Source organism: Phymastichus coffea, unplaced genomic scaffold (assembly GCF_024137745.1).
Source record: "Phymastichus coffea isolate CEN01 unplaced genomic scaffold, Cenicafe_Pcof_1.1 PCOF00045, whole genome shotgun sequence".
In the NCBI taxonomy this organism is placed as follows: Eukaryota; Metazoa; Arthropoda; class Insecta; order Hymenoptera; family Eulophidae; genus Phymastichus; species Phymastichus coffea.
The window spans coordinates 261,624-286,868 of NW_026706856.1; the positions used below are offsets into that span (position 1 = coordinate 261,624).

Below are 25,245 nucleotides of genomic sequence, written 5' to 3' on the forward strand. Positions count from 1 at the left end.
ACGTCGCCCCCGCGTCGGTTATTACACATAAAGAAGATCTGTCTACTTTCGAGAATTTTCTAGAAGTTCTCCACTCGTTCTGCTATATTGATCGTTATACGTGTACAATGCATGTATGTATGTATATATATATATATATATATATATATATATATATATATATACACATAGGTCATGGGAAAGACCAATGGCGCAAGTTAATCGATACGCACAGAGCGCTCGACTCTGACCAATCACAGCAGGCCAAGCCTCACTCTTGGGCTCGCTTCTATAAATACTACTGCATGTACTCCGAGCAAGCATTGGTTCACGAGACAACAGCAGAGCTGTACAATTCTGAAGAGCTATTTCTTTCTTAATAATTACATCTACCTTTTTCTTGCTTGATTCATATATTTGACAAGACATTTAGACTGAGGTGAGTGTCCAAAACTTAATCCCGCTTCATGTCTGCAAACCTCTTTACTACTCTTTCTACTATTTTATCCTTTTTACTATGCTCATTTTTAATTACAATTCATTATTCCATATTTCGATAGTAATATAATTATATTCTCTTTTTTGCGATAAATATTTGCGATTGAGACGTTTGCTTCACAACTCATTGTCAGCTGTTTGTCTTTGTTCAATTAATTTCAACTCGAGACTAGGCATCTGATACGCACTAACATTGTCCGATTTACCGTTTCAGTTGTTACGTATGTCAATTAACAAAAGTAGTTAAATAACGCAGTGACTACAAATATCTAGATGCATAACTAGTCATTATATTATTACAACTATAGCAATATCGGGATTTATTTTCTAATAATTATAAATGCAGTCGTCTGCCTTACGACAATGAATATAGATAAGCATCTATATTCGTTGCTTACAAGGACACTTCGGCTCCCACCTCCAGTTATTCTCTTCTTAAGTAAAATACTTTGTTTTCGGTACTTTAGTCTATTTAATATAAATTTTCTGAATGAGAATATGGAGTAGGTAAAATCTATCAAAATTAATGAAATCATAAAACGTTACGTTAACGTTCAAAGTAAACCCGTATGATTCGATATTGTTTTCGCTTCTGCTGATTATTATTCCTCGCGACAAGTAGTTCATGTACAGTTTCTATGTAGAACAGTAAATGTCTTCTTATAGATGCATCTTATATATATATATATATATATATATATATATATGTGTGAGTCAGCTTCAACGTGTACGCCATTTTGAGATAGCTGTTCTTTAGTAATTCTCACCGATGCGAAAACAGCCCGACACAAATAACATTTTATAAAAAAAAATGATCACATCTCACGTATGTCTGATTGTACTTCTCGAAAAAATAATTATTTGTTATTGTACCATTATATTTCTCATAAAAAAAAAATATCGTTATCAATAATTCACCTCCTATTTATTCACATAAAAGACATAATTAAGCAAAAATAAATTCACAGAAAAATTGTACCTTCTGTAGTCTGAATTGTACCATCAGTACAATTCTATAAATTTGTTTCTAAAAGAAATAATAGGACAATTACAAAGCTCTACGCCTGTGCAAAGTGCATTTCCGGATGACATCCTTGTAAGTTGTAACAATTAGTGGTAATTTGTAATTGTTCTATTATTTCTTTTAGAAACAAATTTATAGAATTGTACTGATGGTACAATTCAGACTACAGAAGGTACAATTTTTCTGTGAATTTATTTTTGCTTAATTATGTCTTTTATGTGAATAAATAGGAGATGAATTATAGATAATGATTTTTTTTTATGAGATATATAATGGTACAATAACAAATAATTATTTTTTCGAGAAGTATAATTAGACATATGTGAGATATGATCATTTTTTTTAATAAAATGTTATTTGTGTCGGGCTGTTTTCGCATTGGTGTAATTCTCTTATCTATTTTGAGAGAAGGGTTCCTATTGTCTTCATTATCATATCCGTTATCAATATTGAAGTAAAAAAAACCCTTGCTTTCTTCAGACTTGCTAAATTATTATTTCATATCTATTGGATTGATATTTTTATCTATGCTAAATTGTCTACCATTTTCTTGCACGATTCACAGATATTTTAAATATCTAATATATATTCTTGTTCTACATTTAGATAAACATGCAGATCTTTGTAAAGACCTTAACGGGCAAGACCATTACATTGGAAGTGGAGGCTTCTGACACCATTGAAAATGTCAAGGCCAAGATCCAGGACAAGGAAGGCATACCGCCGGACCAGCAGAGGTTGATCTTTGCAGGCAAGCAACTCGAAGATGGTCGTACACTGTCCGACTACAACATTCAAAAGGAATCTACTCTTCACCTTGTGCTGCGACTTCGTGGTGGTATGCAGATTTTCGTAAAGACCTTAACGGGCAAGACTATTACATTGGAAGTGGAGGCTTCTGACACCATTGAAAATGTCAAGGCCAAGATCCAGGATAAGGAAGGCATACCGCCGGACCAGCAGAGGTTGATCTTTGCAGGCAAGCAACTCGAAGATGGTCGTACGCTGTCCGACTACAACATTCAAAAGGAATCTACCCTTCACCTTGTACTGCGACTTCGTGGTGGTATGCAGATTTTCGTAAAAACCTTAACGGGCAAGACTATTACATTGGAAGTGGAGGCTTCTGACACCATTGAAAATGTCAAGGCCAAGATCCAGGACAAGGAAGGCATACCGCCGGATCAGCAGAGGTTGATCTTTGCAGGCAAGCAACTCGAAGATGGTCGTACGCTGTCCGACTACAACATTCAAAAGGAATCTACCCTTCACCTTGTACTGCGACTTCGTGGTGGTATGCAGATTTTCGTAAAAACCTTAACGGGCAAGACTATTACATTGGAAGTGGAGGCTTCTGACACCATTGAAAATGTCAAGGCCAAGATCCAGGACAAGGAAGGCATACCGCCGGACCAGCAGAGGTTGATCTTTGCAGGCAAGCAACTTGAGGATGGTCGTACACTGTCAGATTACAATATACAAAAGGAGTCGACGCTTCACCTTGTGCTGCGACTTCGTGGTGGTATGCAGATTTTCGTAAAAACCTTAACGGGCAAGACTATTACATTGGAAGTGGAGGCTTCTGACACCATTGAAAATGTCAAGGCCAAGATCCAGGACAAGGAAGGCATACCGCCGGACCAGCAGAGGTTGATCTTTGCAGGCAAGCAACTCGAAGATGGTCGTACACTGTCCGACTACAACATTCAAAAGGAATCTACCCTTCACCTTGTGCTGCGACTTCGTGGTGGTATGCAGATCTTTGTAAAGACCTTAACGGGCAAGACTATTACATTGGAAGTGGAGGCTTCTGACACCATTGAAAATGTCAAGGCCAAGATCCAGGACAAGGAAGGCATACCGCCGGACCAGCAGAGGTTGATCTTTGCAGGCAAGCAACTTGAGGATGGTCGTACACTGTCAGATTACAATATACAAAAGGAGTCGACGCTTCATTTGGTGTTGCGACTTCGTGGTGGTATGCAGATTTTCGTAAAGACCCTAACGGGAAAGACTATTACATTGGAAGTGGAGGCTTCTGACACCATTGAGAATGTCAAGGCTAAGATCCAGGACAAGGAAGGCATACCGCCGGATCAGCAGAGGTTGATCTTTGCAGGCAAGCAACTCGAAGATGGTCGTACGCTGTCCGACTACAACATTCAAAAGGAATCTACCCTTCACCTTGTATTGCGACTTCGTGGTGGTATGCAGATTTTCGTAAAAACCTTAACGGGCAAGACTATTACATTGGAAGTGGAGGCTTCTGACACCATTGAAAATGTCAAGGCCAAGATCCAGGACAAGGAAGGCATACCGCCGGATCAGCAGAGGTTGATCTTTGCAGGCAAGCAACTCGAAGATGGTCGTACGCTGTCCGACTACAACATTCAAAAGGAATCTACCCTTCACCTTGTACTGCGACTTCGTGGTGGTATGCAGATTTTCGTAAAAACCTTAACGGGCAAGACTATTACATTGGAAGTGGAGGCTTCTGACACCATTGAAAATGTCAAGGCCAAGATCCAGGACAAGGAAGGCATACCGCCGGATCAGCAGAGGTTGATCTTTGCAGGCAAGCAACTCGAAGATGGTCGTACGCTGTCCGACTACAACATTCAAAAGGAATCTACCCTTCACCTTGTACTGCGACTTCGTGGTGGTATGCAGATTTTCGTAAAAACCTTAACGGGCAAGACTATTACATTGGAAGTGGAGGCTTCTGACACCATTGAAAATGTCAAGGCCAAGATCCAGGACAAGGAAGGCATACCGCCGGACCAGCAGAGGTTGATCTTTGCAGGCAAGCAACTTGAGGATGGTCGTACACTGTCCGACTACAACATTCAAAAGGAATCTACCCTTCACCTTGTGCTGCGACTTCGTGGTGGTATGCAGATTTTCGTAAAGACCTTAACGGGCAAGACTATTACATTGGAAGTGGAGGCTTCTGACACCATTGAAAATGTCAAGGCCAAGATCCAGGACAAGGAAGGCATACCGCCGGACCAGCAGAGGTTGATCTTTGCAGGCAAGCAACTTGAGGATGGTCGTACACTGTCAGATTACAATATACAAAAGGAGTCGACGCTTCATTTGGTGTTGCGACTTCGGGGTGGCAATTAAATTTTATCCATTATGTCTAATTTATTTATTTGAAATTAAATAAATGTAAGTTTTTATGGTATTAAATTTTGTGTGTTTTGATTTACTATATCGTACAGGGTTAACGGGACAGGAGGTATGACCGTATGTAGTATTGAGCAAATTCTGATTTATTAGTTACTGTTCAAATGAAAGTTGGTTTGGCCGGAAGCATTGAATTATAGGAGTAGCGCGTACTTAAATATCCAGTAAAACAATGGACAAAAAAGTAAGCAATTGGCATATCGACTGAATGCCAATAATCGAAGCTTTGAAACAGTAAATCTGAAAATATGTATGGTGCGCTGGCACTAGGATCTGGTCAGTATCATCGACATACTAAGTATAGACCATCTAGGCCAAGCAATAGGGATTTTTTCGTAACATAATTCTATACAGGTAACCAATAGTGCTATCGTATCTAGTATGTCGCCCCCTTCAATTTTACATACTTTTAAATTCTCAAAGATTGTTCCAGAATTTGTTATTAACAATTTTAAGCAAGAAATCGCACTTTTTTTGTTTTTTCTCTGTAACTTTGCAAATAAGGTAGCGATTGCAACAGTATCAATGTAAAAGTTGAAAGTTGTCAAATAATAAATTAAATGAGCTATCGCGCGACGTTGTAACATCATAAAATGCTGAAAAAACTCGGAAAAAACGGGATATCTCCTACTTGTAAAAAAAAATCGTATCTTCGCCAATTTTTTACTTTAGGAGCTGAAATTCAAAACAATAGTAGCTGGATATATTTAGTTTAAGTGCACGAAATCCTGATTCTGTGCAATAGTTAGTTTTTACGCAATCAGCGTTTAAACAAATTTATGCGAAATTTTTCGACGCTTCCCCAGTCGAAACGGCAAGTTGAATTTAAATTTTAAAAAGAGTTTCGAAAAGTAGATATTTTCCGCTTCAAAACGTATATTCTGGTTATGAAAAAAAATATGCAAAATAGACCAGAAACGACGCGAAGTCCGACGTTTTCGACTGAGCGCATCAAAATTGTCAAGTAGTGGGGGTAGCAGCGGCATAGGAGATACGTGCACATATATATATATATATATATATACACATATGCATCGCGCTTGCGGCATGAGTACATTTTTATTCAATTAGATTAATGTGCTTGCGATTGCTCGAACAATTTTATATTGATTTTTTAACGTAACTCTCCAACGACTGAGCAGTTCACAATGACCGTTAGCGTCGCTTCACTTTCTCTTTGCATTCAAATGCTGGAATACAGCTGGATACGACTTACTGTGATGAAAGAGAAGAGCAGAGCAGAAAAAGAGAGAGAGACAGCTAGCTATGGTCAAATAGTTAATCATAATAATTCAAATAATAATTCATACCTTATATAGGTCAACGTTACTTTTTGGCATGGGACTCCATAGTTTTTATCCACGAAATAAAAAATTTTATTTTTTTTTTAAACTGAAAAATCCATAATTATGATTTTGTATTGAATGATTAAAAATTTTTTTTTTCAGGAAATCTTGTTTCTCTCTCTATTTAAAAGTGAAAAATTTACGTTTGACAGCTACTTTTCTAATGTCTTTACGTACTTTTGAACATAGTTTAAAATTTTTCATAATTAGTAATAGTAAAATTTAACAATAATAATAATAATTGTTACAGAAAAATTTCACATCTTTCTGCAACAATTAAGTTAACTATTTAGCAATTTTTGCAAAATATTTAATGAATCGTTTGTAGTATCTTGCCAATCCTAAAAATTGGTGAATATTTTTAACAGTCTTCTGTTTTAGAAATTCTTTAATAACTTCAACTTTTTTCGGATCTATTTCTAAACAATTTTCTCTAATAACATGACCTAACTAAGTCACTTTTCGTATTAAGAACTTACATTTTGTTAACTGATAATTTCAAATTAACTTTTCTCAACTTTTGGACTGATAACTTAAATTTTCGATCATGTTTTTCTATCGTGTTAACATAAATTACTATATCATCCAAGTAAACAAACAATTCTGTTCCTTAAAAATTTCTCAACAAATTATCCATTAAATGCTGAAAAGTTGGCATTCTAATGTATTCATAATTTCCAAACGGAGTACTAAACGCAGTTTTATGTGCATCTTTCGGGTGCTGTTGAATTCGATAAAGTTTTGTTCAAAATTGTATAGTATATTGCTCCTCCAACTTGATAAAAAATCTATGTGCTACTAGGTATTGAATAAGAGTCAGCTTCAGTTTTCTCATGTAAACCTCTTATCTCAAGCGCCATTCGACTATTAGGTTCCATGGGTTCAGGGACAATTTATATTGGTGTATTACAAGAAGAATTCGATTGTCTTATTATCTCACCTATTAAAAGCTTATCAAGGTGATATTTCGATTTACTCTGTTGCATGGAGAAACTGGTATTGTTTGTAATTCACCAAATTTGCATCTACAGTATGAATTTCGTGAATTGGTACCAGATAAGTCATCATCGGGTAAAAAGAAGGCATTTCTTGTATCATCGACTAACTTTGTAATATAGACTTTTTCTTCATTATTCATATAAGATAAATCTAGATGATCTTCTACATTTTGTTTTTACTTAGTATTTTCATCAAGTAAATCACCAACACTAAAGTCTACATCATCAAAAGTTTCTATACCAATTTCTTGAAAAGTTTCTTTAAAATGTTAAATATATGCTGAACTGCTAAATTTGAATTTAGTTCTTCCATGGTTTCCGCCATTGGTATCAGATCATGTAGCATTTTATCTACCTCGTCATTTGTTATTTGACCATCATTTATTATTAATGGCATTACAAAATTTTTAGCTAAAAACTATTATTTCCAAAATTTACAATAGCATTCAAATCTTGAAAAAACACGGAACCTAAAATACCGACATGAGACATCTTAAAATTGTCATTAACTATATGAAAAAGGGTGTCTGTTTCAAATAATGGAATCAAGCTTTTCACAATTACGATTACATTCTGATCCTGTAACGACTAAAAAGAATTCTTGAAAACTCATAGATGTATTTTTAATCTTTATCTTTAGGATTACCTTTCTTGTTGGTGCTCTACTTTCAATATTGTATACTGTACATAATCCAGTATATGTGAATTTCTCTGTTTACTTGAAATTTATTGTACAATTTCGTAAAAGGAATTTTCTTTGGTTGAAGTGAATTATAGCCTTTTTTGATGACAAGTTTCCAGCTACAAAATCTTGAGAGACGATCAGAAATTCAGCTGGACTGTCAAAAACAGTTAGTGTTATTGCACCAATTGTCAAGCTCTCTAAGCCTATATATTGGTACGAGCACATATATTGAAATAGTTTTTGTTTCATTTCTGTAAGCAAGTTGTTTTGTGAGTGAAATAGAGAATAGAAAGAATAGAAAGCCAAGATTATTACTGATTACCTCCAACTACGCAAATCTTCCCTGAAAAACAGTTACAGTAATTGCCAAAAATATAACTTTACACAATTATTCCTGTGACCATCAAACGGAAACAGGAAAACAGAGTAGAGAAGAAATACAGCCTATTAACTTTCTCATTCAACAGTATCCCTTCGGAGTCCTAAAAAAATTTTATGCTACGTCCAGGTAGCTCTCAGGAACGTCTGAAACCGACATATCTAAGGTGGTTTTTTCGATTTGCACGCGACACGCCTTAACCAGGATAAGCATAATGTATTGACAAGAAAGACTTCGGATATAAAAATTTCTTTAAGTTTTACTCTACTCTAAGTAATTTACCTCGCACCGTGGCTCGGCAAATCGGGCATTTAGGTTCAAAATAAATCAAGTTTGACTTAATTTATTTCAAACAAAAAATTAAGAGAAAATAAACTGTCTTATAGAGTAACATAAGCTAGACCAGTCCATCTTGTACTCAAAGTAATTCAAAAGAACTAACGCGAGGAGCTGAGATAGCGTAAAGAGTGAGAGATAGCAATGTTTAACATGCTTTTTACATACTTTTATTTCTTTTAATTTTTTTCCTTTTATGTATGTTGTTACTCTTAACGATTGCTTGTAATGATTTTCTTAGCTGGATTATTTGAGGCTAGACTGGCTAAACTACCTAAAATAGGCCCACGCAAAAAATATCACTTGGGGGTGGTTGGATGGAAAATCCCTTTCTACATCCTTAACCTCAAGGAAAGTAAAGTTAGCGACAAAATTTTCATTGGCCACAATATTTTCCTTCTTTTTCTTGTCTTATTTTCGCACCCGAATTGGTGTGAGGGCATGAGAATAAGGGCGTTTCTTTTAAAGTCTGGGCCTTACACGAGAGAGGGCCCCGCAAGTCCCTATTCCTAACTAAATATTAACATTATTGTAAATTAATAGTTAAACAAGAACTACAATGTTTCTTTACAAAAATATTTTCCCCGTAGTTACTTATTACTAAATTGTTGATGAAACTTTGAAATTTTATATTTCTTGATACTTTTAGCCTAATTTTTAATTAAAATGTTTATTTAGACGTTGTTACAACAAAAATTTATTGAAACCATGATCGGATTCACGTTCATATTAATTTCAAGAATATAAGCTTTCAAACTTTATTCAAGATAAACTTAATAAATAATGAGTTACATTGAATTGTTTAAACTATTGATATACTAAATGTAAATTCGTAAATTAGTAGCTTTAATAGTTATCTTACACAAATTAATTTAATGCCAATTTCATATTTAAAAGTATTATTACTCTTTTGTATTTATTTATTAACACAATGTTTAATTAGTTTTCATTAAAATTATTGAATTAAAATTTTCTATTTACACTATTTCATACTAAATTTTAGTACAACAGCATTACAAAAGTATTATTTCAAAATGTGTTATTATTCAACTAATATTTTACAAAAAACGTATTAAAGGACTTTAATATTTTAATGAGTTTCCATTAATTTGCGACGAAACTATACGCCTAATCAAAAAATATATGAGGAACATCTAAAAGTCATAAATTTTATCTATAAATTGATATAAGTTTCATTATTGAAATAAATAAATTATTTCAAATTTTTATCCTATGTTAAATTTTAAACACTCTCAAAAGTGATAACTAGAAGAAAATCTCAGTAACCGAATGCAAATTCCAAATTTTACGATTTTCAGTCTTCCTATCTAACTATAGTAAAAAAAATTGTCACTGGCTTGTCAACATCTGGTTCGCATCGGAGAGAGCAAGGCGCACAAGGATTATAATATATATTTTATAATTAAAATACATAGTGTATTCTTTTAACAACTAATAACTTTAACTGTTTAATAACTACTTAAATTTTATTATTTCCATCAACAGAAAAAATGAAAAAATAAAGAAAAAGAAACTTACATCTATTTTTCCTATGGCCTATAGTTTATAACAAAGATCCTCGAAAGCATGCCTTATCGCCAAGTAATTTGCAGGAAAATAAAAGCACGGTCAACGAATTTGTAAAATAGTTTCAATCGTTGACAATTAACGACATACCCATTCTGAAAACTAAACAACATACTGGTTTCTTAGGATTGATTACTGGATTGAGAAATGTACTAGTAGTCGCAAAATATTTTATACGTAGCATACTCAAAGTTTCACTTTCTGTTAACGTACAAACTGTCACAAGATCATTTGTAGAATTTTTTTTTGTGTGGTAGAAGACTCGGAGGATTTGACAATAATTCTACCACTAGGCAATTCAAAGGGTCGTATCACAAGTTATTTGAGTACGTTAGCATTAGTGTTCTTTTATCGGCCAATGGTACGCTGTGCGACGACATAATACTTGCGAGAGTAGATGTCAACGCTAAAAAAAAGATGAGGATCCAATAGAAATTAATGCTATTTTTGACCTCCTTCATGATATTCATTTAAGCGAGTATATTAACGATGTAGTTGCCTACATATCTGGCATTGTCGTGAAAATAATTGAAAAAAAATCTCGTGCATAACTTGTTGTAAACAATAGGAAGTAGAAGAAGATTTCAATAAATGTGGAAAAGATAAAGTATCGTCAATATCAATATTGCAACGACGCAAATGCTATGGTAAATTAATTTCTGCTTCGTTGGATGTTACGTTATTTGTCGAATTGCTGAGAGTATCTTATCAGATTACAAATTTCTGTAACTTAAGAGAAGCCGTTATAAGAAATAGCGTTGAAGACAATGCATATGTTACCAAGCAGTATTTTCAATCAAAGTGAACACGTTTTGGAACAAGAAATTTTATCAGACCAACGCATGCAACTAATAAAAATAATTCCAAAAAATATCTTGAAATTCATCTGCGTTACGCAGCTTTAACAGACAATGAACAAAAAGAAAGAATCAGAATGACATTGAATAACCTGTTATTATTCAAAGCTGTTTAAGGGCGGTGATGATTGGTTTTAATAAATACTATCACTGTAAATATTATTTTATCGTTTTAAAAATTCGTTGTGTTTATAGCATGATTTTTTTAGCATTAATAATGAATGTTTTATGGTTCGAATAATGAAATTTTATCATAACAATTTATTTAGTTATACAGAATATTTTTTAAATAAAAATGAAAATGATAAAAAGTACGGTCACTCGGCTGTTAATAGAATATATCTTTTCGTAGCGCTTACGTTACAGAAAATAAGTTTAGGACTCGAGTGTTCGCGTGCAAAAAGTTACTGCGCCATAGCTTGCACGTCTACCACTGCATATAATAGATTTATATTGGAAGTCATACATAAATTCGTAGGTGTAAGGGCTTAATCTAACGTACTTAGGATTGCGATTAATTATATTGATTGACTGTTTGACATAAAACGTAATGATATGTTAAAAATATATATCTTTTCTTTATTAATTCATGTAGCAATATTAAATATTGATAGTAAAGAATAAAATGGATACATTTCATAAAAATATTTTATGAAATGGTAATATTGTCAACTTTCCATCGCATATCTTTCACGTCCACATACATTGTAGCGCGTTCTCATCACAAAACCAATTGCTGAAATAACTGAAAAAAATGTTATTACATTTTGTCTTAGATTATTAGATAAAGGCGTTTTTTAACGATCAACGCATACGTAAAAAAATGTGTTTTTCATGTTCGCTTTTTTTGAGCGGCACGGCTGATCGTGCCAAACGTATTATATACCCGAGCGAGGCAAGCCCATGCACGTGACCCTATTAGACAAAGACAGACGTGCGCATTCGGCTTGTTTTATCTCCTTCTACACTGGAGAGTCGGCATATCAAAGTGACCGATGGTCTATACTTAGTATGTAGGTGCTCAGTGCGGTCGCAAACCTATAGCGAAACAAGATTGGACAACTAATGGTTGTCGGTACGGTATACAGAAGTATGTGACTACGAATGAACGGCTGCCACATAGCAATGCGTTTGACACTGAAATACAGAGGTCGACGGGTCCCACAGGGGATGCAACGTCCAAATAGAAGCAGGAGCTCGCAAGGCGCTGAAATTGATCGGCCGAGGCTGCGGTGAAAACGCGCGGCGATTGGCAATCAGTGGAGGGTTATCGCGGCGCGACGCTCGAGGCCCGCACTGCGCCCGAGGGCGGGGCGCGCTTATCTGGCCCTGTGGCCGCGAGGGCAGACGCCCGGGAAACGGGATCCGGCAAACGAGCTCGAAAAGCGCAACGTCGACGGGCAGCGCACGGCGGCGGCGGCGGCGGCGGCGGCGGCGGCAGTCACGGTACGGCTCGACGGGGCGCGAACGCCGCTCGCGGAGCCAGTCGCGCTTGGTCGCGCGCGTACCCGCTCCGAGCGCCGGAGCCTCTCTCGCCTCGCGTCGACACGCGCCTCTCACCGGACATGGTTCCGCCACTGGGCCTGCTCTTCGGCCTGCTGCTCGCCTCCGCCGACGGTAAGCTGCGCCGCGCACTGGCCCGTGCCGCGGGCACGAGGACAAAGGCTGGAGCCATCGACCGAAGCAGTTGCTCGCAGCTTGTTCGTCGAGCAGCGGACGAGGCGTCGGCAACTGGAGTGCCGCGATGCGATCGGGCAGCGCCGAGCGTTTGACCGCACGAGACCGCGATCGGGATAGATGGCCAACGAGTGGCATTGGAGCGAACCCGTCGAAGCTAGTGCCGGTCTCGTCTTGTTGAGTCGGGCCGGAAGCCGAAAGGAGAGACAAAACCAAGCTGGCCACGAGGTTGTCGATGCGTAAAAAGTCCATCTCAGCTTGTTAGGCGTAGTCGCAGCTCGTTGCGGCAGTGGCATAAAAATACATACTGCTCACGTATGCCTGGAAGGATAAACGAGACCCGCTAACATATTGCGATCGTAGTTGTGTAATATACTACGTCGGCTTCCTCGAGTCGCGAGTAGATCGTCGATGTGCGCAGTCTCGCAAGTGGCGAGGAGACGCGATGGAGAAAGGGGGCGGGGGTGGGGGCTTGCGCGGCAAAAGGACTAGAGAACCCGTTTCTCGCTCGAGTATTTTTTCGTTTCACACGTAATAGCCGCTCGTGAAGCGATCGAGTGCGCGCGACTACGAGCCTGAGAGGGATCCTCGCGCCGATCGTATTTGTCGGCCGACAAGCGCTGGCCAAGGAAACGAACGATCGGGCGATCGACGAGCAGTTGACCAGGCGGCGGCCGTCGCGGCGAAAGACCACAGCTCGAGCAATCTCCGGTCGGCCCGAGACAGCTCGCTCGGTGCGCCGAGGAGTGAGAGCGCAAGCGGGCGCAACGAGGCAGTGACGCATTCGAGGCATCTGCCAGCCACTCAAAGCAATAATGCTGGCGAGCGGCGAGCGTCGACGGCATCGAGTTTCTCGGCGTCGTCGGAGTCGCCTGACAGGCTGCTGCTCGTCATCGGACGCGACCCGGCTAGGCCTTTGTCGTGCTCGTGGGTTTCGCGCGAAGCAGCTCGCTCTCACGAACCTTCGCCGTTATCTCGCGGCTCGAACCGGCCACTCGGCAAGTTGGTTCGGCGCGAAACCTGAGACGAGCGAGCGAGCGACTCGCCACCCGGACGAGGAACGCAGCCGGTTCAAGCAGTGCCCGTTGCCGCAGGTTTGGCCGGGAGCTGCCCGCCGCTCAGGGCGCCACGCTGGGGCTCCGTCCGGGAACGCCTGCTCGAGGACGGCTCGCTGCGGGTGGTCTTCTCGTGCGAGCCGGGCCGCTGGCTCAGCGGCCACAGGGTCCTCGGCTGCAACGTCAGCAGCTGGGACCACCCGACGCCCGCTTGCCTGCCACTCGGTAAGTTGCGCGGTCCGCTCCGATGAGCCAGTACCGCTGGAGCTCGACTCGACCCTCGACTCGTCGTCCCGCACCACGCAGCCACGCGGCCAAGCGGCGGTGGACCCCTCCCTCGCTCGTCGCGACCCCCTGCGACTCGCCTCGTCGCCGTTCGGCGGCGTCCACTCCGTCCGCGCCAGCCGTGGCTGCGCGCTCGCGGTCAAGTCGTCGTTGTCGACGGATCCGACACGCGGACGGCGCGCGTCTCTGATTCGCAGGCGAACAGCGCCCGCGGAAGCTGCGGCGCCGCCACAGGCAGAACCTCCTGGCCGGATTGAACGAGAGCTTCGCAGCGAGCCTGGACGCGAGTTGCTACGGCAGGCGGCGGCCGGGCAAGGCGGCCGTCGAGCCAGCCACCGTGGCCAACGCCAAAGTGAGCACGAGCAGCAGGTAGGTCTGCCGGGCGCTCGCGCTCACCGACTGACTAACTAGACTAACCAGCCGCCGCTGTCGCCAGGAAAAACCCCTCGCAGCCGTTCAACAAGTACCAGGTGGCGGTCTACCGGTGCGTCGACGGATACGCCCTGAAGGATCCCGGACAAGGTCGCCTGTTCTGCAGAGGGGCGAGCTGGCTGGGCGCTCTTCCGCAGTGCGTCGAGCGAGCCGGTGAGGGGGTCTCGAGTAGCGTTCAGTCGAGCATCGACGGCCGCTCGCCTCTGGGGACAGAGCTGCCGAGGCCGCGGGGCGGTGCCGCCGAGCCGGCTGTCCGGCGATGCCGCGACGGCGGCAGCGCGTGCGAGCAGCTCTGCCTGGACGTCGGGGACGGCGTCGAGTGCTCCTGTTTCGACGGCTATCGCCTGCGAGGCTCCAAGTGCATCGGTGAGTTTCCCTCGGTCGAGTCATCGATCGATCGTCGTTCGACCGGACGGAGCTCGAGTCAGGTCGGCAACTATGGTAGAAATTCAAGAGACTCGCAACGAAGAAACTTGTCGCGCGCTCGAAAGGGACTTTTGCTATTAATCTTCGCGCGAATGTTTCGTACGTTGCAGATATCGACGAATGCACCGAGGGCAGTTCGAGCTGTTCGCACGTGTGCCGCAACAATGTGGGCTCTTTTCAATGCGATTGCCCTCCAGGATTTCGACTCGAGGATGATAATAAATCATGCGCAGGTTCGTTAGACCATTGGTCGCTTATTCTGGATTGAAGTCGATCCTCGTTTCCCAGTGTCACGAAAATCTCGTCGACCGCTCGCGCGCGTTCAGACTGGTATAGATCTGCTAACGCCGGTTCACCTTACGGACCAATAAGATTTGCGTGATCCCACAACCAGCGAGCAGAGCTTATTCGACCGAAGGGTTCTCGTGCGCGAAATCTTGACGATGGTTTCTCTAAACATAATGTTATTTCGGAGCTTGACAATGTATTCATCAGCGCGATCGTACGAAAGATGGTATGTATGGTCTTCATTTGCGCTAGCTGCCGTCGCATCGCCATTCAATCGTTAGATTTGCCAAAAAATAAGGACGAATAGTACCAATAGATATCACGTTGCTCATGGAATATCTAGTGATAGATCAATCAGAGTAATGCTGCTGCTCGCACATGCGAAAATCGCATTTGTAGTTTAGATCGCACGTTGATTTGCGAGCATAGATATCGACGAGTGCAGTCCGAACGACGGCCGTGGCTCCTGCGAGGGGCAGTGCAACAATCTGCCGGGGAGTTACGAGTGTAGCTGTAGCGATCGACAAGGCTACCGATTGAAAGTCGATGACCACGGCTGCGAAGACATCGACGAATGCGTCGAGGACAATTGGGGCTGTTCCCACAGCTGCGTCAACCGTCCGGGTGGCGTTTCTTGCGAGTGCCCTGGCGGATACCAGTTGGCCGACGATTCGAAGACTTGCCGAGGTAAGTCGGGTCCGGCCGCCGGCACCTGGCATTCGCGCTCAGTCGCGTTGGGCATTCGCGCGTTCGCTCATTGGCGTGCCTTTCCAGACGTCGACGAGAGCGCCGCCACCGAGCGGGCCTACAGGGACGCGCCGGAGGACTGCGTCGACTCAGGGGGCTCCTCCTACAAGTGCCTGCCGAGGCCGCCGGAGGCCAACGGGGACGGCGGCGAGGACGAGGAGGACGAGGAGGACGAGGAGGACGAGGAGGACGACGTCGACGACGACGACGACGACGACGACGACGACGACGAGGTCCATGGGGACGGCGGCGAGGACGACGACGAGGAGGTCCACGGGGACGGCGCCGAGCGGGAGGCCGTCGACGAAGCCTGCGGGCCGGGCTACAGAAGGGCCGGCGACGGGCTGTGCGCAGGTGGGGACGTCGCGCCGACACCGCCAGCACTGCTGCTCGTATCGCTTGCCCCGCTTGCAGACGTCGACGAGTGCGCGGCGGACGGCGGGACGAGCCACGGCTGCGCCCACCAGTGCACCAACACGCGCGGCTCGTACCGCTGCGACTGCCCGCGGGGCTTCATCCTGGGCGACGACGCCCGCAGCTGCGAGGACATGAACGAGTGCTCGCGCGGCGCTCACGAGTGCTCGCACGGCTGCCTCAACGAGAACGGCACGTACGCGTGCTCGTGCCCGCGGGGCATGCGGCTCGCGGCGGACCGGCGGCGCTGCCGCGCGGCCGCCTCCTGCGCGGAGCTGGGCTGCTCGCACGCGTGCGCGCGGGCGGCCGGGGCCTACCACTGCGAGTGCCCGCCGGGCTACGCGCTGGCCCGCGACGGCAGCAGCTGCGCGGACGTGGACGAGTGCCTGGAGGGCGCGCACAACTGCAGCGGGGGCTGCGTGAACACGCGCGGCGGCTTCGAGTGCGGGGGGCCCGGGGCCTGCTTCCCGGACAACGGCCGCTGCTCGCAGGTGTGCGCGGGCGCGCCGGGTGGCCGGCGCTGCGGCTGCTTCGCCGGGTTCGCGCTGGCCGCGGACGGGCGCAGCTGCGTCGCCTCGCGGGCGTGCGCACCGGGCCGCGCGGGCTGCTCGCACTTCTGCCGCGTGGACGCGGCGAGCGGCGCCGCCGTCTGCTCGTGCCCGCGCGGCTTCGTCCTGCGCGCGGACGCGCGCGGCTGCGCGGACGTGGACGAGTGCGCGCGGCCCGGGGCCTGCTCGCACGGCTGCGTCAACGAGGAGGGCTCCTACCGGTGCGAGTGCCCGCCGGGCCGCGCGCTGCTGGCCGCCGACGCGAGGACCTGCGTCGAGCTGGGCGGCGGGCGCCGCCGGCGCCGCTGCCGGCCGGGCTTCGGCCTGGGGCGCGACGGGCGCAGCTGCCTCGACGTCGACGAGTGCGCGCGCGCGGGCCCGCCGGTCTGCTCCTCCGAGTGCCTCAACACCGAGGGCTCTTACAGGTGGCGTCCCCGAGGGCCGCGGCCCGAGGCGACCGCCCGGGGCTGGTTCTCGACGCGGCGGCCGCTCTTGCAGGTGCCTCTGCCCGGAGGGCCACGAGCTGGCCGCCGACCGGCGGAGCTGCGTGGCCGTCGAGCTCGGCGGGTGCGCCGCGGGCCTCGAGCCCGCCGCCGACGGCTCGCGCTGCGTCGACGTGGACGAGTGCGCTCGGGGCGCCCGCTGCGGGCCCGGATCGTCGTGCGTCAACGCGCCGGGCTCCTACGCCTGCAGCTGCCACTCGGGCTTCCGCGCGGACCCCAGGTGAGCGCGGGGGCGGCGCGCGGCCCGCGCACGCCCCAGCCGTGACGCCTGCTTCCAGGAACGCGAGCCAGTGCCTGGACCTCGACGAGTGCCTGCAGCGCAACGGGGGCTGCGCCGGCCGCTGCGTCAACACCCCGGGCAGCTTCCGCTGCGCGTGCGCCGACGGCCTGGCGCTGGGCGGCGACGCGAGGAGCTGCCTCCCCGGGAGCGGCCGGTGCCGCGCGCTGCGCGCGCCGGCCTTCGCCGAGGTGAGCGCCGCGAGCAGCGCGCGGCCCGGGTGCACCGACGCAGCGCGCGCTTGCCTGTCGCAGGTGCGCTGCGCGGGACAGCCGTCGGCAGCGCCGGACTACCCGGCGGGGGCGCGCTGCCACGTGCGCTGCGCCGGAGGCTTCCGGCTGGAGGGTTCCCGCGCGAGGACGTGCGAGGCCACGGGCCGCTGGGACGGCGGGGAGAGCGCGTGCGTGCCCGACTACTTCCAGCGAGCCGCCGGTGAGCCCCTGGCGCCTCTCCTGCTCTCCGCCCTTCGACGCTGCGCTTGCCGCTTCGTCGTCGAAGCGACGAGCCCCACTCGTGCTCTGGTTCGCAGGCTCCGCCACGAGCGAGTCGCCGAGGCCGTACGTCGGCTGCCCCAATAACCAGGACGTCGAGCTTTCTCCGGGGCGAGCTACGGCGCGCGTCGCTATCCCTCAGCCAAAGACCAACGTCGACTGGTACAGGTGAGTGCCTCGGTCTGGCTTCCTGTTTGTGCTTCTGCGCCTCTCCGGGTCATTGGCTACCGATTGCGAGGGGCTGCCCGAGCTGCCAGCGCGTGATCGATGCAGCGAACTACCCGGCAGGAGCAACGCTTCGGCGAGCAGGATCGAGTCAAGTACTGCAGCATTCAAGAGTGCTACGGCACTCTTGAGCGTTTCCCCGCCTGCGTAATGCCTGCAACGAGTGCTATCGAATAATCAACAACTTCCTTGGCGTCCTTGCAGTACAAATCTTTCCTTTTCTAAATGCCCCGAGCTTTCGGATGTTCTGCTAGGATCGTTACATTGGCGGTCATCGGCATGGCAAATATCGCGATACCCGCTTACGTTGCAATGGATATGAAAAATAACCGTGCTCCAAGCCTCTGCGCCCTTGGGAATATTTGTTTAAGAAACATCATTGTGTCGGTGGACAAGACTTATTTAACGTGTCAGAAAATCTCTTTTTCAACAGATTGCTAGTTGAATTTCATGTTTAGAAAATATAATCCATTGCATCCGGCTCGAATGAATTCAGTGGTAAAAATGAAAGAACGAATCCGGTGGTATTTTTGAAAACGTGCTGTAGCGCACGCGGTCGGAAAATTCCGAGGAGACAGCTAGGACCTGTCGACATCCACGTACGTCGAAAGATGTTCGACGTTCGAGACCCCGGAGGAGTTTTCGCGTATCGTCCCACGCGATTCATCTGTTGAATGACATCTAAAGAAACGATGACTCGCACCGACAACGAGGCTGTTACTTTGAAAAGGGAAATCGGGAGCGTTAGTGGCCAACACTGCCGCGGCGGTCTTGTCAACGAGCAAGCGACCGTTTTCGAGTTCAGTCACCGCGGGATAGCGACAGGCGAGTAGGTGACGGTGCGGTCCGTCGCGCAGCCGGATCCTCGAGATCGAGCCAATCGAACCGGGTACTCGCAGCTGGCCGACTGTAGCGCATTGCCTTCTCTGCGCAGGAACGTCGAGGCATCGCCGACCTGGGCCAAGCAGCTGATGGCGGATCTGCCTGCGGGCACGACCACGATTACTTTTACCGCGTGGTCGGCCGTCTCCGGCTACAGTGCAGCCTGCCGGATGCACATTCGAGTCCGAGGTGAGTTCGAGCAGGCGACGCACGGCGACGAAGCTCACCTCGTCGGTGCACGCTGCGCCTCGAGACGGGCACTCGTCGAGCCGAGCCGCCCGACCGGAGCCGACGAGCCGATGCTTGCTGCGTCTGTTCGCAGACACGGAGAGCCCGCGGCCGCTGCGCTGCCCCGCGTCGTTCGAGGTGAGACTGGACCCCGGCGAGGGCGAGCGGCGGATCTTCTGGCAGGAGCCACTGTTCAGTGACAACGTGCGCATCGAGCACACCTACAAATCTAGGGTGAGAGTACGCCGAGCATACGTCACCCGATCGATCCGCGGTCTTCGGGGTGGTCGTCGTCGTCGTCGAGTACTCGAGCAGGCAGCCGCGCAGCTCGGCTGGGCCCGGGTGGCTGGATCGGGTCTCGACAGGCCGCCCTTGGAGTCCGACGAGAGAGATCGGTGCCCGCTCTCGTTCGCGCGCTTCGGATGCCTTCACGCTGGTCCGTTGTCTGTTTGTGTGTCCAGGAGCCGGGCCAGCCGCTGCACCCGGGTGATCACAACGTGCGCTACATCGCCTCGGACGGGGCTGGCAACCGAGCCCAGTGCCAATTCACGATACACGTGCGAGGTAACGCTGGCCAACTTCGGCCAATCGAGTTCGCTAATCGAATCGAGCGAAGCGGTGACGCGCGACGGCGTGTGCTTGCAGGAGCCGACGGAGCGCGGCGAGGAACGCCCAGGTCGGTCGAGCTCGAGGTGAGTGCACCGCGCGAGCCGACGCCCGTGATCAGTTTGCGGCCACATTCGACCGACGCTCTGCTTGCGTTTCAGCCCCAGCGAAGTTACCAGCGGATGCTGATCTGCCCCAACAGAGCGCCGCAGGAGGTGCCGTTGTCGCGTCGAGTGAGTGTATCTATATCCGCATAATCGTCGCGCGTTGTCCGTCCACGATTCACGCGCCCGTGCGTTGCTTGTCCAGTGGCAGATACCCAGCGGCTGCCACATGCACTACACGCGCCTCTTCTCGGGTGCCCACGCGCTCCAGCGCCGCAGCGCCAGCGGTGGCGGCAGCCAACGGCAACATCGGCGGCCACGCACCTCGACCGGGCGCGGACTTATCCGCCCCACGATTCCGAGCGTACGTCAGTTGCGCTCTTCTGCTCTGGTGTTCCTTTCTGGCCCTGCCCTCTTGTCTCTGCACGTCTCTGCCTCTTTTCTTTTCTCTTCGCCTGTTGCCAACTTGAGCCTTGCAGTTCAGCCGCGGAGCAGACGGCGCCAAAAGCCCGACAGCGAGCGGCAACTGTCGCGTCGTTATTCGGGACGCCGTCGGAGAGCAGCTCCGCCATCCAGTCCTTCCGCTTCGGAGCTTCGGAGCGAGCCGTCGAGGGCTGGTCGAGGGGCGGGGCCGAGGGCAAGGCGGCAGTCTCGAACGGTGCCGAAGAGCCGACGAGGGTCGTTGCGAACGCCGTTGCGAACCGCGGGTAGAGCAAGACGGCGACGGGCGTCGAAAAAAAGTGAAGTCCTGCGCAGCCAACTTCCGTGGGCTCGCGGCGCCAGCCAGCCACATCGCGGGATCGCGGAGCGGGCAGCGTGCTCTGCCGGCGCATCGCGCTTCGATCGACGGAACTCGGGCCACTCGCAGCCACAAGCGGGCACCGTCGGGGCGGGCTGATCGTGCGTTCCCGGGCGCCGCTCGGACCACGCGGACGACCGGCCGGTCGAGTTGACATGTCCGACGAGGATGTACGGCGTGGCACCGGCGAGCAGCCTCGGCGCCCACTCCACGAGCTTCGACCGACTGCTCTCGCAGCCGCTGCTCCAAGTCGGCTTCGCTTTCCTGCTGGTGCTCGCGCTCGCGCTGCCGCTGATCGTGCGCATCAACAAACTGCTGGTTAGCGCCGCTCGGCCGGTCGGCCGGTCGGCCGCCCCCACTCTGCACGAGCGCGCGCGCGCGTTTCAGGAGGATGCCTCGGCGAGCAGGCCCGCGGCGGCCCAGGCCAAGCCCGAGCGCGCGTGGACCGGTCGCGAGCCGAGCGTCGGCGCGGCCAGCGAGCACTCGTCCGAGTGCAGTGAGCCCAGCGAGTGCCGGGCCGCCGGCGCGCCGCCGATCGTCGACTCGTCGCCCTTCGATTACGCGGCCTATCGGCACAGGCTGATCGAGGCCGCGCTCGAGCGCTACTACGACCAGCGCCAGCCGCCCGGCCGGGTGGTCATGAACTCCATCCAGCTCAACTGCAGGCCCGAGGCGCGCTTCCAGGTAAGGCCCCTCGCTCCGCTGCGCTCGCTCCTCTCCGGCTCTCGTCCCGCGCCGTCCAGGACGCCGTGCCGGACCTGTTCGGCTTCGCGGACGAGCAGCGGTGCGCGCTCGAGCTCGCGGCCGGGTACTCGCACCCACTGGACCATTTTCTGGCGCGGGACGCGGCCAAGGCGCCCGCCACGGACAAGTGCGTCGAGGCCAAGAGCCCCTCGGTCTGCTCCGTCGCCGAGCACGGCGACGCCCCGCGGGACGCGGTGCGGCATCGGCGCCGGACGCCCGGCGCGCCCAAGCACGCCGCCGACGAGCCGCGGCCGGACGCCGCGGGCGGCGACTTGGCCGGGCGCGCGCGTCGCCCGGAGCCGGCCAGTCGCGGACGCGCTCGGCTGCTCCGCCTCGACGGGGACGACGGCTCACGGTCGGGCATCGCCCAGCGCGCGGCCCTGCCGGCGGCCCTGCTGAACCGGACGTGTTTTGACCGCGCAGGCCGCCGACGGCCAACGAGAGCTCGAGCGACATGTGCAGCTCGGTGTGCGAGCCCAGCGGCTGCCCGTCCGGGCGCAAGCGGCGCGACGAGGACCCCGCCAGGCGGCCCTGGCTCATATCCTCGCAGCCGGACTCGTTCAACCGCAAGTACGCGGGGCAGGCTCAGGGGGCCTCGGAGCCGCGCCGGCCGTGGCCCTGCCGGCAGCAGCAGCCGCCACCGCCGCCGCCGCCGCCGCCGCCGCCGCTGGCCGCCGCCAGAAGCAGCAATCCGGCCGAGCGCGGCGCCGGCCAACCAGCGGCCAGGAGGTCCGAGGTGCTGCAGAAGGTGACGCTGCTCAGCGCCAGCCAGAGCGAGGCCGCGGCCAGTGTCGCCGGGTCCGCCGGGTCCGCCGGGTCCGCCTCCGATGGCGAGCGCCGTTCGGAGCGCCCCGCGTCCCACGGGCCCAGCGGCGCGCCGGCGGCCGGCGTCGCGCGCGGCAAGGCCTCGCGGCTACCCCTGCACGTGAACTCGAAGAAGCCGACTTTGAAGGCGTCGCCGGCCGCCGAGCCGGACGCGCGCCGCGGATCGACGTCCTCGGCGGAGTCGCTGACGCCGGGCTCCCCGTCCAGGCTCCAGCGGCCGAAGACATCGTGCGGGACCTTGAGCCGGAACGCCGCGGCGAGCCAGCTGGCTGAGGCTCAGGCCATCGAAGCCAGGCGGGCGAAGCCCAGGCCCCGGACGTCGGGCAGCGCCGCGAAATTCGACGCCGAGGCGGCCGCGAGAAGGCTCGGCTGCCACTCGGCGGCGTCCCCGAGGAGCGAGCACCGGCACCAACACCAATTCCCGGACAGGCCGCCGACGAAGCTGCAGCTACCAACTGCCACTGCCGATACAGTAATTGCCAATGGCACCACCGCCCGCCGAGCTCACGGGATCTGTCGCCGGTCGCTTGTCCTTGGCAGGCGGACGAGCAGCAGCAGCAGCAGCAGCAGCAGCAGCAGCAGCAGCAGCAGCAGCAGCAGCAGCAGCGGCGGCGGCGCCGCATAAGCGGGGGCGGCGGCACTCCCAAAGTGCTGGTAGCGCCGAATCGTGACCTCAAGAGCTACGTCGCCAAGCTGCGGCTGGTGCTGGCGCAGCAGCAGCAGCAGCAGCAGCAGCAGCAGCAGCAGCAATGCCCAGGAGCCGAGGCCGTGCGCGTGGAGATCGACGAGCTGCGCGACGTCCTGCCGCCGGCCGATCCGACGAAACGCTAGATCCGTTACGCACAGCAGTTCCTCAATAAATTCTGCCCGCGGCCTTTACCTCCCCTGAGCATGTCTACCGTGTTACTGTTCGTTGGTTTTTCGGGGGAGCAACAGCTCCCGACGGCTACGTGCGCGCTAACCTTCGAGTGAAAGAGCTGCCTAGCCACACGCCAACAGACGCGAACGGAAGCCCGTTGGGGCTAATCTGCACTCGAGCACTGCGTGGCGTGACCTGGCGACGAGCTACTTTCTTATGCCTCGGTTGGAGGCTTCGAGAAGCGCGAGCAGCTGTTGGTGCGTTTCGTCGGCCGTCGACGCGAAACGCGACATCCCCTCGCCGTTGGCCACTTGGCCCACTTGGCTGCATACGTCTGCAAGCGCCTGCCGAACTGCGTCTTTCTCTTCAGCCGTAGCCGTGCATTTTCATTCTACATTCTACGTTCCATTCCCTGCACCTTTCTGACTCAGCTCTGCCTGCCTATGGGCGTCATCCGAACCACGTTGTTGCAGGAATTAGAGAAGCGCGCGAGAGGGATACGCTAGTGGACCGGCCGTTCGATAGGAAAACCGCTGGGCAGGCAAACGAGGCAGCTCGATGCCAACGGCAGTTTCAGCTGCAGTTGCAGCGCCCACGAGACCGGGTGTACTACCCACGCAGTGCCATTCGCCGGGTCAGCCACAGCCGACAGACAAATGCCAGCCAGCCAACTCGACTAATACCGACTAGACAGCATTGCTGTGCGCACGCAGCTCCAAATGCATTCGTTTCTCACTCTTCGGCTGAGCACACGACATATTCTCGCGACAAGGGGGCAGTCATTTCGAGGCGATTGTCTTGTAACGGAGCACCGCTCTTATTTCATAGTAGATTGCTCTGCCTACAAGATTGCTTAGTGCTGTTTGTGTGAGCATCTCATTTTCTTCTCGTATATTGTCTTATTCGTATCCTCTGCTAGTTGTAAGCAACGTCTATCGATGACAGGATATCAACTTTTATTACTATTCGAAAATTTTCCTTTTCTCCTGAAGAGTACGGCGGCATTTATTTACAGCATTTATATATTCTTAATATATCTATTTATAGTATTAATTTTATCATTAAATCACACATCCTTGTGTCGCTTGATTTTCACTATTTTGTTAACGCATATCATGTAGGAACAGTACTTTTAATCGTCATGAATCAATATTATAACGCGCTTCAGATAATCAATAATATCACGTTGAATGCCATATATCAGTGCCTTCTAGAATACGTCAAACAATAAATAACTCTATTACGCAGTCGTTACACAATTCTCAATGTTTGTAGTAGCATTGAGATTTATGCGAGTTTAAGTATTCTGAATGTAGCCAAAAAATAATAAATATAAGATCGTCAATTTTCACGTCATTTGTTACGTATGGGAAGAATCCTTGCAAGCTAAATTATCAAGTTACGAAACTGGAACTTGAACTCACGGCCCAGGACTTGCAGGTCTGACGTCTGGTAATATAGTATAAGCCTCGAAAGTATACTTCACTTTTCTCGGCTGAACCCTAGCACGAAGATAATCGATTTTCATAAAAAAAATGAAATATAATTAGCGTCGACTGAATTTATACCATCTAAAGATAACAGTTTTACAATTTGTATCCCTTAGGAAATCGAAAAATCCAACATTTTTATACTAAAAGTATAGATTTTCCGAGATCTCGTTCTTTTGGCTTTTTTCAATTTTCTCATTCAATTCTCGATGGTACAAACTAAATCTAAGCTAATTGCTTATGAAAATCAATTATTCTTGTGCTAGTGTCTACCCTATTCAGTTTTTCGTTGTCGCATTTAAACTGCCTGCGAGACATACAGAGTAATTCTTCGAGAACCAATCACGATATTTTTATTTAGAGTGAGAGATGCACATTGTTAAATTTATAAATTATTCTTTTTCAGCTAGATTCACTAAAAAAAGAGAGGATCTGATAAATTTTTTTACTATCATATTTTGG

The 25,245-nt window shown here is 49.8% G+C and overlaps 2 protein-coding genes across 2 annotated transcripts; both read left to right on the forward strand.

Annotated features, from left to right (window-relative positions):
* Positions 1-262: 262 nt before the first annotated feature.
* On the forward strand, positions 263-4,693 carry LOC131664780 (polyubiquitin-A). Its single transcript, XM_058936137.1, has 2 exons — positions 263-418; positions 2,108-4,693. The coding sequence occupies exon 2, from the start codon at positions 2,114-2,116 to the stop codon at positions 4,625-4,627; it is 2,514 nt and encodes an 837-aa protein (XP_058792120.1). The 5' UTR covers positions 263-418; positions 2,108-2,113; the 3' UTR covers positions 4,628-4,693.
* A 7,745-nt stretch (positions 4,694-12,438) lies between these two features.
* LOC131664746 (fibrillin-2-like) lies at positions 12,439-24,051 on the forward strand. Its single transcript, XM_058936075.1, has 20 exons — positions 12,439-12,495; positions 13,650-13,835; positions 14,093-14,264; positions 14,332-14,480; positions 14,541-14,693; positions 14,864-14,986; positions 15,471-15,728; positions 15,816-16,142; positions 16,203-17,175; positions 17,249-17,473; positions 17,532-17,721; positions 17,785-18,010; positions 18,060-18,189; positions 19,181-19,317; positions 19,451-19,590; positions 19,818-19,920; positions 20,002-20,048; positions 20,124-20,195; positions 20,272-20,430; positions 23,767-24,051. Exons 1-20 carry the CDS (start codon positions 12,444-12,446, stop codon positions 23,797-23,799), a joined length of 3,855 nt encoding a protein of 1,284 aa, XP_058792058.1. The 5' UTR covers positions 12,439-12,443; the 3' UTR covers positions 23,800-24,051.
* Positions 24,052-25,245: the final 1,194 nt, after the last annotated feature.